Genomic DNA, 16,173 nt, shown 5'->3' with positions numbered 1-16,173 from the left:
TAACTGCAAACTTGTGATTTTTATGTCCTTGACCACTTCGACTAGGGTCGTAACACTTGGTTAAAAACCCAAACCAGCTTTGTGCAACAGGCCTCAGGTCATACTTGTAAACGCAAACATAGTTCTGCAACCACATGACAAACAAAAACATAATTTTAAAAACTTTTTATTTGAATATCCATACATAATATACTGTATGCGTGAGACTCCTGCAAACTGAAAAGTTACATGACATCACCAGCTCAATAAACCATATTCAGTTGTTTCTCAGCATCACTATGCTAAAAATTAGTAATACAGAAGTTAAACAACTTTCTGTTATCATATAATGCTACTCGGTGCACACATTTTCAATCAGTAAATCTGAAGAAGAAAAAACGCTTTCTTCAAAAGCATATGTAGTTTAGTTAAGGGCACACTAACCAATTCTAGACAAAAAATATTGTTATTTGAAAGCTCCAAAGCAAACACCTACTAAGCAACAGGAACCAGCCCCTATTTGATATCAATTGTTACTGAACATGCCCCTTACTGCTGATTTGCTGCAAGTGTATTTTGGGACATTTCAAAATTCACTTAGTACACCTTTAAAGTGCAATCCTTAAAATGGAATGATGCAACAACATCGTTTGGCAATTAGCCATAAAATACAATTTATCCACTTTTTTCTGTGCAAATATTTTCAAATGGATAGTTCACCCCAAAATGACAAATTTATGTAAATTAACTCACCCTAGATCATCCAAGATGTAGTTTAAAGATTTTTTATCTGAATCCAGTCCTCTGTGATTTGTATAATGCAAGTCAATGGTCAGCAATGTTTGATATTAAAAATAAACCAATCCAAATGAATCCCCATTGGTTAAATTGACACACTGAGGTCTTACAATATGAAGCAAAACGATCAGCCTGTGGAAAAAAATCAAACAATATTTGCAATATTATTGTGTGACCAAGGGCTTAGACTTGAGTTCTGTTATCATAAAAAAATGCAGGGTTCTACACAATTAATTTATGTTGTCCCAACACCAATCGATTAAGTTAACTTAGCAAATTGTGGATTTAACAAATAAGTGGCCTCATTTTAAACAAGTCAGTTATTTGAAAATCATTTTTTGAGTGGAGCATAATTTATTATCAGTAGCCACGTCTTGGGCATTCTCAGGTATAAACCCTTATAAATAGTTTGTCTCATGCATACACCATCAAATGCAATTTGCTCACTGTGGATTAAAGCTAATAATATTGTAAATATTGTTTCATTTCCCATAAAGACCAATTTACTGTGCTTCACAAGACCTCAGCGTATCATCAGGAGCCACTGGGATTAATTTGGAATTGCTTAAATGCGTTTAGAGACCTTTGTCTTCACTGCTGTGTGGAGGGTGACACCAGTCTATGGGTGACACAAGCGCTTTCCAGTAGGATGCTTCAAACTTTTGTTTAGAATCGTCATCACCTTGAGCAGCATTTCTCAACTGGTGGTTCTCAATCTAAAAGTGAGTGACTATACTGTTTTGAGTGGGTTACAGGTGGGTTCTTTTTGTAATGAACACTTAAAGCGGTTTTTCAAGTACAAGAGAAAAATCATTCACCTAATTTAGTGTCTGCCTTTAGATACAATGTTGAAATACAGTGTCAACACTTCTGACCTGTCAGCTGTCATACTGTGCTCAGCAGGCTCTTGAAGAGCATGCACACATCAATACATCACTGCATTATAAAGAGCAACCCATATTACTGGCATAACTCCATAGGTTTGTAACTAGGCATGGAATGATAACCGGTTTCAAGGTGTAACATGATTTGGAAAAGTTTTAAAATCACAAAAATGTTTTGTTACTGTTTTTACGGTATATGTAAGTTGTTGTTCTTTTATGACTATTTTATTTAGTTTTTTTAGGGCAACAGTACATCCAGCAGAAAAGGAGCCCCCTCATCAAAAGCTGCCGTTCCAAAATATTGTAAATGTTACTTAATGTAAAATGTATTGTATTAAATGGGGAAAAATGCTGTTTTTTTACCCATACATTTAAAAAGAACATATTTCAGAGCACTAATTGCTAATATTGTAATACCATGAAACCATAATATTTTTTTTCCAATGTTATCATACCATCAGAATCTTATGCCAGCCCATGCCAATATATGTAACCCATCCAATTTTTTAAAATTACCAATAAATGTACCTTACTGATACTATGCTGGCTGATTTGCATGTTGATTTTATTAATCGGGAGCAGTTTATATTCCAGTTAATTAGTTTGCATTGTGTATTTACCATGATTTATGTTTTTTCTGTAATTTAATTGTCCATTTTCACTACGTTAGTAAAGTTGGATAGCTTGTGTGTCAAACAGTTTGGGGAATTACATTTATTTTGGTTGGTTATATATTTGGATAAAAAAAGTGTACAAGAAAATAAATTGCTCACTTTAGCAATGTCAATGCTCTGAGGGTAAAAGACAGTAAGTAGTTCATAGCACTTGTTTTCCATTCCCATAACATCACATATTTTAAATAATCAATTCAGGAGGTGGCGCTGATAAGCAGTATTTCTCCGAAGACGTTAAAAGCAAGTAAAAATGATTAAAACCATCATTTCAAAACTGTCCAAATGTGATTCTTTATATGCATCAAGCTCCCAAACGGATGTCCGGGGCATCCTTAAGTGTACATGCAAAGCATAATGATTCATTGTGCTTTCTATGAAAAAGGTCTATATTTAATCTCAAAAACAGGCTGACTTGCATAATACAAAATCACCAAAAACCACAGATTCAGCTAAAAATATTCATTAATGTTCTACTGAAGCAAAAAAAAAGGCTTGACAGTGAGTAAATTAACTGTAAATTGTCAAGTTTGGTGAAACTATCCCTTTAAGACTTTAGAGTTCCTCACCATGTCAATGCATTTTCATTAGACTGGTGAAGCTATATTAAATTCTGTTGGTCATGCTCACAGTGTGTGGCTTAATTTAACATCCACCTTTATTAATGAAGACTTAAGGTGATCTGTTATTGAATCACGCTGTTAGAATCTACTTTGTTAGATCCTTCATAATGCGTAGAGAAGACCCCCTGTAGCCTCCACCAAAATGATTCCAGTGATTCAGATAGTGAAACAGCTGATATAGCTGATGCCTCTTTGCAAAGCCAGCGGTCTTGGGGATCTTCTCGTGGTAGGCATTGTAAAACGAGCTCCCAAAACCACCAAACATGCCGGCAATAGCCAGCTCGTACTCCGAATGGCCATAAAATGAGGCGGGGTCAAAGATGACGGGACCATCAGTGCATTCGGCTACGTTTCCTCCCCACAGATCTCCATGCAGCAGAGCAGGAACCAGCTCTACGTCTGTAAATAGCAGAGGAATCTTCAGCTAAACAAAGAGAAAAAGAGAGATTTGTGTGCCATACACATGCAGCATTAAACACTGGCTTGCTGACTATATTACTTAAAGTGTCTTCAGGCAAATCCAAACATGTGTGTGTGTGTTTCTTTTACACAAGAGAAGACAAGTGGCTAACCAAAGACTGTTCTTTTCCACTTTTCCTCTCCACAATGACTTTTATTATAATTTATGTGCACACAATAATAATAATAAAAATAGATTTGTATATAGCGCCTTTAAAACTTAATTCTCAAATCGCTTTAAACAAAAAAGATACAGATATAAAACAGTTTAGAACATTCAAAACATTAAAATATCTAGAATCATAAAACAAACCAAAAATACACATCTCACGAATAGGCAAGGATAAAGTAGTGTGTTTTCAAGGATGATTTAAACAATCTAAAGTCTCGTACACACCGGGACGCTTTTCGTTTGCATTTATCATCAGCGTTTTTTGATACATTTTTTAAGATTCAAACCCAAGCGATATTTTTTAATGGCCGTCGTGCAGAAGAGTTTGCTAAATCACTCCTTGACGTTATATGGCGCTACACAACGTCTGACACCCGCTTGTAACACAGAAGAAGAAGGCAAAAAGTTGACACGCTTGTTGTTAAAGTTACTGGCGATTCAAACAAGCATGGATGGTTCAAGTAGCAGCTCCAGCTCTAGCGATAAGGAAATGATTATTGTTCACCAGTGCAATGTGCACTCGCATTGACAATTTTGCACTTGAGCGCCTCCAGGTGCTGTTTACCAAAACTTCAGCAGCTCCATGCACGTAAACAAAAGAGCCAATCTGATTGGTGAAGGTTTTGACGCGGCGCGTATGAGGCGTTTCTTTAAAAATTACACTTTTACGCCTGGCGCATTGGTGTGCACGACCACATTTGCGCCCTTTATTTAATCACGAGGCGTTAAACGTTGACGGAAAACGCGAGTTAAAAGCTTTTCGTTTACGCTTATCGTCAGCATTTTTCGAGAAGTATTTCTGCATTCAAACCCAAACGATTTTTACTGCCGTCGAGCAGAAGAGTATGCTAAATCACTCCTTGAAGTAAGATAGCGCTACACAACTTTAAACTTCCGACACCCGCTTGTATCACAGAAAAAGAAGACAAAGTAGACAAGCTTGTTGTTATGGATGGTTTAAGCAGCTCCAGCTCTAGCAATGAAGAAATGATTACTGTTCACCAGAGCAATAAGCAGCTCCACGTTCATATCGCCTCTGGGTATCTTCTTCAATGTGCGCTTGCATTGACAGTTTTGCACTTGAGCGCCTCCAAGGGCTGTTTACTGTAACTTCAGCAGCTCCGTGCACATGAACGAAAGTGCCGATCTGAATGGTGGAGAAGGTTTTGGCGCGGGGAGTCAAAACAAAAAAAAACAATCATGAGGCATTTCTTTAACAATGAATTCAACAGTGTTGGTGTGCACGACCACATTGGCGCCCTTTATTTAGTCACGAGGCATTAAACATTGACAGAAAACGCAAGCAAAATGCGTCCCGGTGTGCACAGTAGGGATGGCTGACGTGAAACTGACGTCTCGACACAGTGTCGAGATCCCGAAGCGCAAGTGTTTCGAAACACTGTACCGAAGCATGATCCGAAACACCCAGGTCACATGACTAAAGTGTTTCGAAACACCTGGTCACGTGACTAAAGCAATTCAAAGCATTGATCAGTTCAGAAGCGTTTCGAGACCTGGAGAATCTGCATTTGACTGACAGAGTCAGTTGAAAATTTCTGTCTTGTATGGCCTAGTGGACCGTCCATGTGCGTGTTGTTACAGGCTTCAAGTGACTTTTGGGTTCGATTCCCGACTTGTACGAATACTCCAAAATCATGATTTTATGTATTTTAATCATGTTACTGTTATGGTGTAGTCTAAATAGGATACAGTTGCAGATACGCAATCAATTTAGAGCATCATTTTTAACTGTAAAACAATAATTAATATTTTTACAGTACTGTGATGGTTGGGTTTAGGGTTGGGGTAGACGTTCATAAAATACAATAAATGGGAAATTTAATGAATAATATAAATAATTCTTGTTAACTTCTGTCCACAACTGTATCTGATCTATCAACAGCCCTGTTTTATGACCAAAACAAGCCATATTTATTCACAAAGTGTTTTTTCGGATGTCAGACCAATGTTGAAACAGAACGATGCACGAACAAAGAATCTCAAACTGATATTAAAGCATTTCAAAACAGCTATATCAGCCAGGATTCGAACCAACAATCCCCGTATGGTAGTCAGGAACCCTAACCACTCCACTATATCACTTGAGGGGTCATTCTTACAAAGTGGGGTTTAATACCTCAATCTGCTCAATTGTTCTTTGCTGAAGCTGTTCCAGTGCAATACATAAAAAAATGACCACTAGGTGTCACCGTAGAGTGGGGTTTCGAAACATTTCGAAGCTTCGACACATTTGCTTCAACTGTTTCAGTGTTTCATGAAGCCTCGCTTTGCCCACCACTAGTGCACAAGCCTTTAGGCTGCATTTACACTGCATGGGTTAAGTGACCCAATTCCGATTTTTTTCTCCCATGTGGCACAGATCGAATATGGCCCATGTACGTGCAAGCAGGAAAAAATCATATGGATTCAGATCAGATTCAGGCCTTGTTCATATGTGGAAATTTATTCAATATGAATCGGATCTGTGCCCTCGTGTCTGCAGTGTAAGCAGATAGATCAGATTTTCACCAGTAAATGCGAGTCGGGCGTCATTAAAAAAACGTAGCGAATGAGTCCTAAATCTTAAATGTCGTATACTAAAACAAAAAAGCTTTTATATTGTCATATAGCTAGGCATGGGTCAATAACTGTTTTCAAGGTATACCGCGGTTCAGAAAAGTCAAGGTTTTAAAACCGCAAAAATTTCCTGTAATATCATTCCTAAGGTATGTGTAAATTATTTTATTCACATTTTTCAGTTTGTTTTACTGCTCTAAAACATATTAAATCTTTAAAAAAATAAAATATATTGTTTTTAAAGGGGAAAAAAGTTTTTGTTTTTTACCCAGACATTTAAAAAGAAGATATGTTAGAGCAGTATTCACAATATAGTGATACTGTGATATTTTTATCCAAGGTTGTCATACCATCAGAATCTTATACCGGCCCATGCCTACATATAACACGAGTATTTAAGCGTGTCAACAAAAGGAAGAAAGAGAGAATGAGAGAGAGCGCAATATACGCCACGTAACAATATAAACTAAAACTGTTGCATACATCACCTACATAAATCACGTAATGGAAATGACATTAAGATTCCTACTGGTTTAAAAAAAAATCTTAGAAGTTTTTTGCCATAAACTATAGCAAAATGTCAAAAAGAATAATAAAAAAATGAAACCCTGCAAACAAGTTAAATACAGGAATGAAGAAAAGAGCACACTTTAATTATCAGCGGTCAGTCAGCGCCTGCTATTTTTTTCCTGGTTATTGCACCTTTGCATTGTGCTGTGTAAATGCAGTCAATCGGATACGAGTCACTTTTAAATGATGATGTAAGTGGGCCGTCAAAAAAATCAGATACAATCCAAAAAAAATCTGAATTGACCATCAAGATCTGCAGTGTAAATGCAGCCAAAAAAGATTCAAATGGAAGCAAATCTGTATGGTTGCCAAATATCCTATCTTCTTTTATGTTCCCAGAAAAAAAAAAAACATAAGAATGTGAAACTATTGACATTTTAGATTTTTAATAAAGACTAAATTCTTGTCAATTAATAATATTTTTTTTTAAATTGTATTATTAAGCATCATTGCATAATTCATGTGGTTTTAGACTGATTTGGGATTTTAAGTAGTAACTGACTGGATTTGGAAAAGTGCTCATTTTATACTAGAAAAACGTCTGATGATTGGAGTGGAAATGTTGGAAAGTAAGCTAATTTGAGATGATTTGTTAAAAATAATTATTTGGTTAAAATTCTTTTATTTACCTGACATTTTTATGGCTTTTAGAATTGTATTTATGTTTTGTTTTTATCTAATTTGTATTTTTTTTATTTATATTATCTATTTATTTTTTTTATTATTTACATTTTAATTAAAATTAACTAATTTATTACATTTTGTGTTGCTTATTTACTGAATCATTTCTTTGAATCTGATATTTTATGGTGGGTAGCGCTTTCGCCAAACAGCAAGAAGGTCGCTGGCTTTCATCTTTTTATTTTACATAAATTTGTGCTAGTCTTCTAGTTTATTTATTTAGTTTTTAACATTTATTAGTTTATAACATCTATATAAATCTTATTTATTGAATTATATACATTTTGTTTACCCTTTCTCCAGACTTTTCCTTGAACAATCCCCTTTGGTGATTACAAAAACGAAGGTATTTCACAGACAAAGCAGAAACATGTATTAAAAAAGTTTACATTTGGGTTTTACGTCGACTTGCTATGCTTTGTGTAATATATTATATCAATGATTATAATTATTATTTTTTTAATCCAAAGTTTTATCCATGCGTGTTTTCATTGAAAACTAGATACAAATGTGTGTGTATGTTCATTATTAAATCTGGTTTACTTGGAGTTTGGCCCACAGTTCTCTGGCCTCTCGGTCTCCATATGACTGCTCCACCAAACCCAGCTGATGCTGCAGCCTCTGCTGGGAGTAAAAGGACACCCAATCCTCCTGCCAATCATTCACCTGAAAACCAGTAGATGGATCAAAACCGCTCACTGCAAACATCAATATAAAATCACACTGCATTTGTTTAAAGGAACACTCCACTTTTTTGGGAAGAGGCTCATTTTACAAGTCACCTATAGTTAAACAGTTCAGTTTTACCATTTTTGAATCCATCCAGTTGGTCTCCTGGTCTGGGAGGAGCACCCTACTGAAAAAAACAGCTTAAACCAGCCTAGGCTGGTTGGCTGGTTTTAGCTGGTCAATCAGCCTGGTTTTAGAGGGGTTTTGGCCATTTCCACCCTGGTCTTAGCTGGTCAGGCTGGAAAATGACCAGCTAAAACCAACTTGACCAGCCTAGCCAGGCTGGGAGCCCAGCCAAAACCAGCTATGTCCAGCTTAAACCAGGCTGGTCAAGCTGGTTTTAACTGGTCATTTTCCAGCCTGACCAGCTAAGATCAGGGTGGAAATGGCCAAAACCCCTCTAAAACCAGGCTGGTCAACCAGCTAAAACCAGCCAACCAGCCTAGGCTGGTTTAAGCTGGATTTTTTAGCAGGGCATTTATAGCTTATTTTACCATAGATCATTCAATTAGATTAGACCATTAGGATCTCACTCCAAAAAAAAAAAATCCAAAAAAGATTTTGATAATTTACCTATTAAAAACTTGACTCTTTGGTAGTTACGTTGTGTACTACGACTGACTGCTGTAGGAACTACACATTTACATATATATATATATATATATATATATATATATATATATATATATATATATATATATATATATATATATATATATATATATATATATATATACTTTTCAAGAACTATACTTATACTATACTATACTTTTCAAGAACTATAACTAAGCTAAGTTAAAAGTGCTCCGGCCAGACCCAGAGATCAACTGAATGAATAAAAAAAGGTACAACACAAGTTTATAACTCTAAGGTACTTCTAAAATAAGTCTATCTGCAAATAAAAAGAGGGGAATGTTTCTTTAAATTATGATATGGGCTGACCTGAGGGATATAACCACAGCATGTAGCCACCTCAAATCCAAACTTGTTGACTGCTACAACTTCAGACTTTCCTTAGTTAATACAAAAATGATAGTGAATAATTATATCACTGAGAAGTGTACTAAGAAATGCCTACAAATAACAAAATAGCATTACCAACAGTCTGCTGCTCCTTCCTTTGTTTCTCCATCTGTCTCTTGTTGTAAAGATGCAGGTCAGCCAGCTGTTCCCCCAATTTTGATGAGTATCTACATACATAAACATTAAATATTTTAAAAAGCAAATTTTTTAAGCTAAATACAGGTGCAAGCTTTGAGCTAAACTGAATCCAGCACCTTATTTTGGTCACATTTATTTATTTATTTGCCACATCAGCAACTTATGGCTATTTCGTGGCAAGATGGATATACAGTACATAAAAATACTACATGATAAAAACAATTTTGTATTACAATAAAAAGTTACTTAAATAAATATATAAAATATAAATAAATACAATTCACACACAAAATATATCCAAAGTTAAATATGATTTTTCAGTTCAATGTTTGATAAATAATTTATTTTTCTTCCTGTTGGTACCTTTTTAAAAATGTCCATCACAGTACTCTCCTTATAAAAATTGTGTCTAATTGTATTCAAACTTCCACATTCCAACAGAATCTGTTTGATAGTAAGAGCAGCCTGGCAGTAATTACATTTAGGTGGGTCTTCGTTATTGAGTAGATACAAATGAGTCAACCTAGAATGTCCAATTCGACATCTACTGTAGTATTGACAGTTTGATCATGCCTGGTCTCAAAATTATAATTTTCTTAGTGTTTTTATTTATTTTCAGGTTAATTTCATGTAATTGTGGGTTTCAAGTCCTCAGGAGGAGTTAAACATTCTGTCACATTCAAGGAGATAGCCTGTTTTGCTGCTTCATCTGCCAGTTCATTTCCATGTAGTCCCATATGGCCTGGAATCCAACAGAAGATAATGTTGAACTTCTTATTTTCCAGCGTTTTCATTTTCTTTACAATCATGGAAATTATGGGGTGATCACACTTTGAAGCTTCAAGTGCTTGAAGATTTAGAATCTGCAGATTAAAAAGTTATGGTACTGTGTCCTTTCCATTTGTTCTAACGTCATATTTATTGCGTAAGCTTCTGCTGTGTAAAATTAGCTTTCTCCTGGAATCCAAAACCTCATCTTTAAAAACTACTGCTGCAGTTACTCCTTTATCTGTTTTCAATCCATCTGTATATATGGGTTCATGATGAGGGAGACTGTCTGTTATTTGTTTGATTTCTTGTTTGTAATCATTTGGGTGAGTCAAGGACTTCTTCTGTTTGGTTAAGTTCTATAAGATTTTTGTCACACTTTATTTTGATGGTCCGTTTGTTGAATTTAAATTACATTGCATCTACAGTACATGCCAACTAATTCTCAATAGATTATCAGTAGACTGTTAGGTTGGGGTTAGAGTTAGTGTAAGTTGACATGTACTTGCAAAGTTTCTTATAGTCAGTTAAATGTCTGTTGAAAGAGCAGTATCAATAGATATTAAGCAGACTAATACTAATACTCAAATGGACCATCAAAAGTGTTAAAGTGTTACCCTTATTCTTATAAATTTCAGGGTCTGCTGTTGATGTTTTATGCTTGATGATCACTTTATTTTAAAGGAAAACGTTTTTATTAATTAAGGCTCACTTTAAAACTCCTCAAAAGTTAAAAAGTTCAGTTTTACTACTTTAGAATCTATTCAGTCAATCTCCTGGTATGGCATTGCTGTTATGTGAAGTAGCATTGTCTGACTAGGGTCAAGATGTGGGTCAATGACACCATAATCAGGTCCATAGCCAGGGAGGGGTTGGGTGGTTCGAAAGACCCACCCCACAGATAATAGGTCCAGAATTTGTCCCTTACATGCTCATTTGTCTAATTTTGACTGCTTTGCCGTCATAAATTGTCAAAATAGCCCATCAAAGAAGGCTTCCATTGAATGCAAACAATTATCCATGAACTTACAAAATGTACTTTTTTAAGAGACTAGAAAAATCTTCAAGCTCTACATTATTAATATTATTATGTTTTAATTATTTATTATTCAAAAGCCAATTCTGACTAAGGAAAGTTGAATGTGCTGGCCAGTTTGTTATTTGCCCAATAAATGACAATAGGTTACAAGTTTGTTTTTCCATTTAAAACTTTAACTCCTTTTTTCTAATGATATATGATGTAATAAATTTGTATTTAAAACTATGTTTATTCTATATATTGAGCAAATGTTTTTGGTACCTCAAACCGTGAGGTTGATGACCATCTGACAAGCTAATCTAGATAAAACAGTGCTTAAAATATCACTAAAATCCAGTATTTAAACCTCATAATTCAAACGAGGCGAATGACTGCAAAAAGGTCCACTTTTTGCGAAAAAAAAAAGAACCACCCCTTTCACCAGGCTGGCTATGGGCCTGATAATTTCAGTTGCAGTTTCCTTCTCCCTACATGCCAGATCTGCCTCCATTAAACTTCTTTATACAATACATTTGTTTTACATTACTTTATACAATACATTTGTTTTACATTGTTGCTATATAATACATATATAGCTAAACAAGCTATTTGGGGTGTTATTGGGTATATGCCGAAGTATGCTAGAGGACTTTTAATTTGTCAGTTACCTGGCTTCAGCACTTCCAATGAACTGTATGACATTACAAAATCAGCGTGTTTAAGGTCTGTTTACATTAAAAATCAGCGATCTCCACTGGCTGAGTGATATCTGATATAAAGTAGGTCTCAGATTGTAAAAAGAAGCACTGCATTAAATTACATTTTCCTCCACCATGTCTTTAAAATATGAACATTTATTTTACCCCATTATATTCAATGGAGCTTCAACGTTGGCCTGCTGATTCTGATGGGCGCATGCGAGCAAACAGCCTTTTGTCTCGTTTTATGCTTGAGCAACTAAATGAATGCCAAAGTCTATTTAATTGATTGCATTGTAATTACATTACAATATCGATGCTGTAAAAGGTACCGTATAAAATGGAAAAAAGTCACATTAACTGTTCACCGGAAGTTTATCAGAATGGGAAAAAAACACTAGCTCCGCATATACCCTATTGACCCAGTTCTCACTCCAATTACAACAACCCCAAACATACTTATTTAAGCTCTTCATATCCACATGCTCCATAATGAAAAGAGCTCCACTTCTCTCAAGATCCACAACCTTTACTGGCCTGGGCACTTTCACAGTGTTTGAGGACAGAATTGCCTCCAAGCTCGCCTTTTCTCCATCAAACATTCTCCGAGCCTACAGGGAGAGAGATTTGAAAAAAGTCAATCAATTTCACTTTCAACAGAAATGACATTGACACTTTATAATGCAAGCATATGCAACCTTGAGGATAAAACAGTGGTCAACAAATGATACATTTGTGCATAAGTTAGGTCTGCACAATATATTGGAAAATTATTATCGTTATTTGGATAATAGTATATGCAATATTCATATTGCAAGAGAAGTAAAATAAATTTAACTTAGTTTATGTGGCAAGCATTTGCTTGTAGCATGTACTGTATAGACTATTTATGCAGATTTTATCAGATTTGATTTACTATCTTTTCACCTGTCCCAAAGTGGTGCTGTTATGCTATTGGCTTGACCGCATGGAAAGGATAACCTTGAGCTCTGAGCAGAAATCTGAAAATAAATACTAATGGGCGAAAAAAGTCAAGAGAGAACAAACTCTGAGAAGAATCTGAATATCTGCTGAGGTTTTCAGACTTTTTAAAGTCTTTTAAATGTCTTGACTATGTCAATTTTATATATATATATATATATATATATATGGGCTGCACGGTGGCGCAGTGGGTAGCATGTTCGCCTCACAGCAAGAAGGTCAACGGTTTGAGCCCCGGCTGGGTCAGTTGGCGTTTCTGTGTGAAGTTTGCATGTTTTCCCCATGTTTGCGTGGGTTTCCTCCGAGTGCTCTGGTTTTCCCCACAAGTCCAAAAATAAATTGTACGTAGTGTATGAGTGAGTATGGATGTTTCCCAGTGATGGGATCCGCTGCGTAAAACATATGCTGGATAAGTTGGCGGTTCATTATGCTGTGGTGACCCCAGATTAATAAAGAGACTAAGCCGAAAAGAAAATGAATGAATGGATGAAATATATTACCAATATATCAATTACATGTGTATTTTAGTTTAATCATTACAGATATAAATGATTTTTCAAATAGCTAATAGAGAAGCATTTTCTCAAGAGAAATGTTATATTGAAAGAACCATTCCTATCGCAATACTCAACAATATCAGTTCCCTAATATCGTGCAGCCCTACTTCAAATAGTTATAATACATAAATGATAATGTAAATGTGCAAATGATTGGTTGGCACTGTACAAGTTACTATTTGCACATTTGCCTATAAAATGTATGCATTATTGCAATACATCATATTAGGCAAATGATTTGTTTAATGCACAAATAAGTGCATTTTCAGAACAAAAACTGCAATTACTGGTATTAATAGGCTTACTATAAATTAATTAATTTCAAAATAAATAATAATTAAATAAAAAAACGAAGATGTTTATGGGTTTTATTTTCAAATCAATTAAAATGTCCCTGGTTTTCATGTATTTATTTATTGAAACTACAGGGCCATTTTTAAAAATATATGTTAACACATTTATCATGCATGATGCATTATTTTAAATTTGTTTGTGATTATGTTTCTAAAATGTAACGTTATATAAAGTTCAAATGTTACTTCACACTATGAGTAGGCATGGGAGGACGATAACCGTTTTAAAGGTATACCACGGTTAGGAAAAGTCAAGGTTTTAAAACTGTCAAAAGTTTCTGTAATACAGTTCCTAACGTATGAGTAAGATTTTTTATTTACTTTTTTTGGTTTGTTTTTTAGGACAAAGAAATCTGTTTTTAAAGAGAGCAGAAGTCAATAATTCATTAGATTTTTTTTAGCCTGACATGTTTACTGCTCCAAAATATTTTAAATCTTTCACAAAATAAAATATATTGTCTTCAAAGGGGAAAAAGTTAATTTAGTTTTTAACCCAGACATTTAAAAAGAAGATATTTTAGAGCAGTATTCGCAATGCCGTGAAACCGTAATATTTTTATCCAAGGTTATCATTAGGCATGGACCGGTATAGGATTCTGACGGTATGATAACCTTGGATAAAAATATCACGGTTTCAAGGTTTGACGGTATTGTGATTACTGCTCTAATATATATTATTTTTAAATGTCTGGGTAACTAACATTTTTTCAAATGACCGAGATTGAGAAGATTTTTATTTGCCATATCAAAAAAATCACTATAATTTTATACATTTAATAATACAATACCTTAATATTAATTAAATTTTATTTTTTAGCAAAATAATTTAAATATTGTGTAAAAACAAGCAAGCTCTAGTTGTATCCATACACTTTTTTTACAAGAAGCTTTCTTTAAAATAAAAGAAAAATGAACAAATGTTTTAAAAGTTTTAAAAACTGTAATAAACTAAATTTATGCACAATAATCTGTCCAGGTCAGTGTCTTCAGCAGTAAATACATGGAGCACTTTTAAACAAATATTATTTTAAGGAAAATAATTAAACCATAATGATAAAGTTAAAAATTACCTTTTTAAATAAATAGTTTAAAGTTTTATTGAGATGATTGTATGGTTTTTGGCCAGATTTGGTAGCAATACATGAACAAAGGAAAATTAAGACCTGTTTAAAAACAGTACACAATATTTCAGTAATTTTAAGACTTGTTAAGGCCTAAAATTTGAATTTTAAGATTTAAGACATTTTAAGACCCTAAAACTTGAATAATATAATAATATATTGAATAATATGATATATAACTTATATTTTATTATTACATATAAATATTTTTTACTACTGTTACTGTGTTTTTATTATATATGTATGCTACTTTTTATGTAAACTTTATGAATGCTTTTGCAATACATTTGTAACGTGTCATGCCAATAAAGATATTATTGAATTTAATTTAATTGGAGAGAGAGAGAGAGAGAGAGAGAGAGAGAGAGAGAGAGAGAGAGAGAGAGAGAGAGAGAGAGAGAGAGAGAGACCTCATTCTTGTGGTTGATCTTGACGAACACTCTTCCCGTGTCCGTGTCAAAGCTCTGGCCTTCACTAATGCAGCCTCCTCCTGAATGACCAGTGCTCTTCAGGACAGATGTGGCCAGCTCTCTCTTCAGCAGCGCCTCCATCTCAACCATACAACCACAACATCGACGTAAAAACGATAACTTTCTGCAAAACTGCGTGACGCTGCTGTAAGCTACTAACGTACTGGGTAAAGTCTCTGGATGATTACATGCGCGCTCGAACAACAACACAGGCATGTGCAGGATTGCTGCTGCTGCTCCGTGAGGTGTCAAAATAAAAGTCCATTTGGCGCAGACGTGAGTGCTTGCATATGTCTTCAACAATGTCTGAAACGGCAGGAACATATCTAGTCTGATTAAAGACAACAAAGGGATCGATTTTTAACTGTTTTGATCATTATAAATAAATTCCAATGGCATTGGGACCAATGCATAGTCTTTCCTTCGTTTACGTGAATTATTTACTTTATAACCTTGTAATAAAAAAATAATAATTATGTGTTTTAAATGTATTTGTATCTATTATTTTAATTATGATTTAAGTTTTGTGACGTTTCACAGACTCAAGGTAAAACACTTTATTTGTTTAATTGTTTGTTTTTTCATGCACATGTTCATTTTGAGATTTTAGGATTTTCATAAACGTTTTTTTTTTCAGTCCAACGAAAGGGGGAAAATTCCAAAATGCTTAATTTTAATGTTTATTTTGTTGCTTTATCGACTTTTGTCTGCTGAATTCTAAAATAATGTTGAACTATAGGTATAAACGCCAAGCAAGATTTATTCATGCAAATGAATTCATTTTTCATATTTAACACATATTTTGCATGTTTAAACATGGTGTTGTATAAAACATGTACTACAAAAAAATGCAATTATTTATATTATGTAATGTAACATATGTATTAGTAGTAATGTATTATT

General features: G+C 34.4%; 1 protein-coding gene across 1 annotated transcript; it reads right to left on the bottom strand.

The window, feature by feature from the left end:
• Positions 1-150: 150 nt before the first annotated feature.
• fn3krp (fructosamine 3 kinase related protein) lies at positions 151-15,523 on the bottom strand. The gene is made up of 6 exons (XM_056454209.1): positions 15,211-15,523; positions 12,248-12,399; positions 9,242-9,333; positions 9,086-9,156; positions 7,958-8,080; positions 151-3,379 (listed from the first exon to the last, which is right to left on the bottom strand). Exons 1-6 carry the CDS (start codon positions 15,484-15,486, stop codon positions 3,041-3,043), a joined length of 1,053 nt encoding a protein of 350 aa, XP_056310184.1. The 5' UTR covers positions 15,487-15,523; the 3' UTR covers positions 151-3,040.
• Positions 15,524-16,173: the final 650 nt, after the last annotated feature.

The sequence above is a fragment of the Danio aesculapii genome, chromosome 3 (assembly GCF_903798145.1).
Source record: "Danio aesculapii chromosome 3, fDanAes4.1, whole genome shotgun sequence".
Classification (NCBI taxonomy): Eukaryota; Metazoa; Chordata; class Actinopteri; order Cypriniformes; family Danionidae; genus Danio; species Danio aesculapii.
This window is presented reverse-complemented; position numbering and strand designations above follow the sequence as displayed.

Bases quoted from the DNA above. Each gene is read 5' to 3' on its own strand.
- fn3krp (XM_056454209.1), bottom strand. From the start codon at position 15,486: ATGCCTGTGTTGTTGTTCGAGCGCGCATGTAATCATCCAGAGACTTTA. The intron at 8,081-9,085 runs GTCAGCCCATAT...ACTGGTTTTCAG, and splicing joins GCTGTGGTTATATCCCTCAG to GTGAATGATTGGCAGGAGGA. The intron at 3,380-7,957 runs GTAAACCAGATT...CTCTTTGTTTAG, and splicing joins AACTGTGGGCCAAACTCCAA to CTGAAGATTCCTCTGCTATT.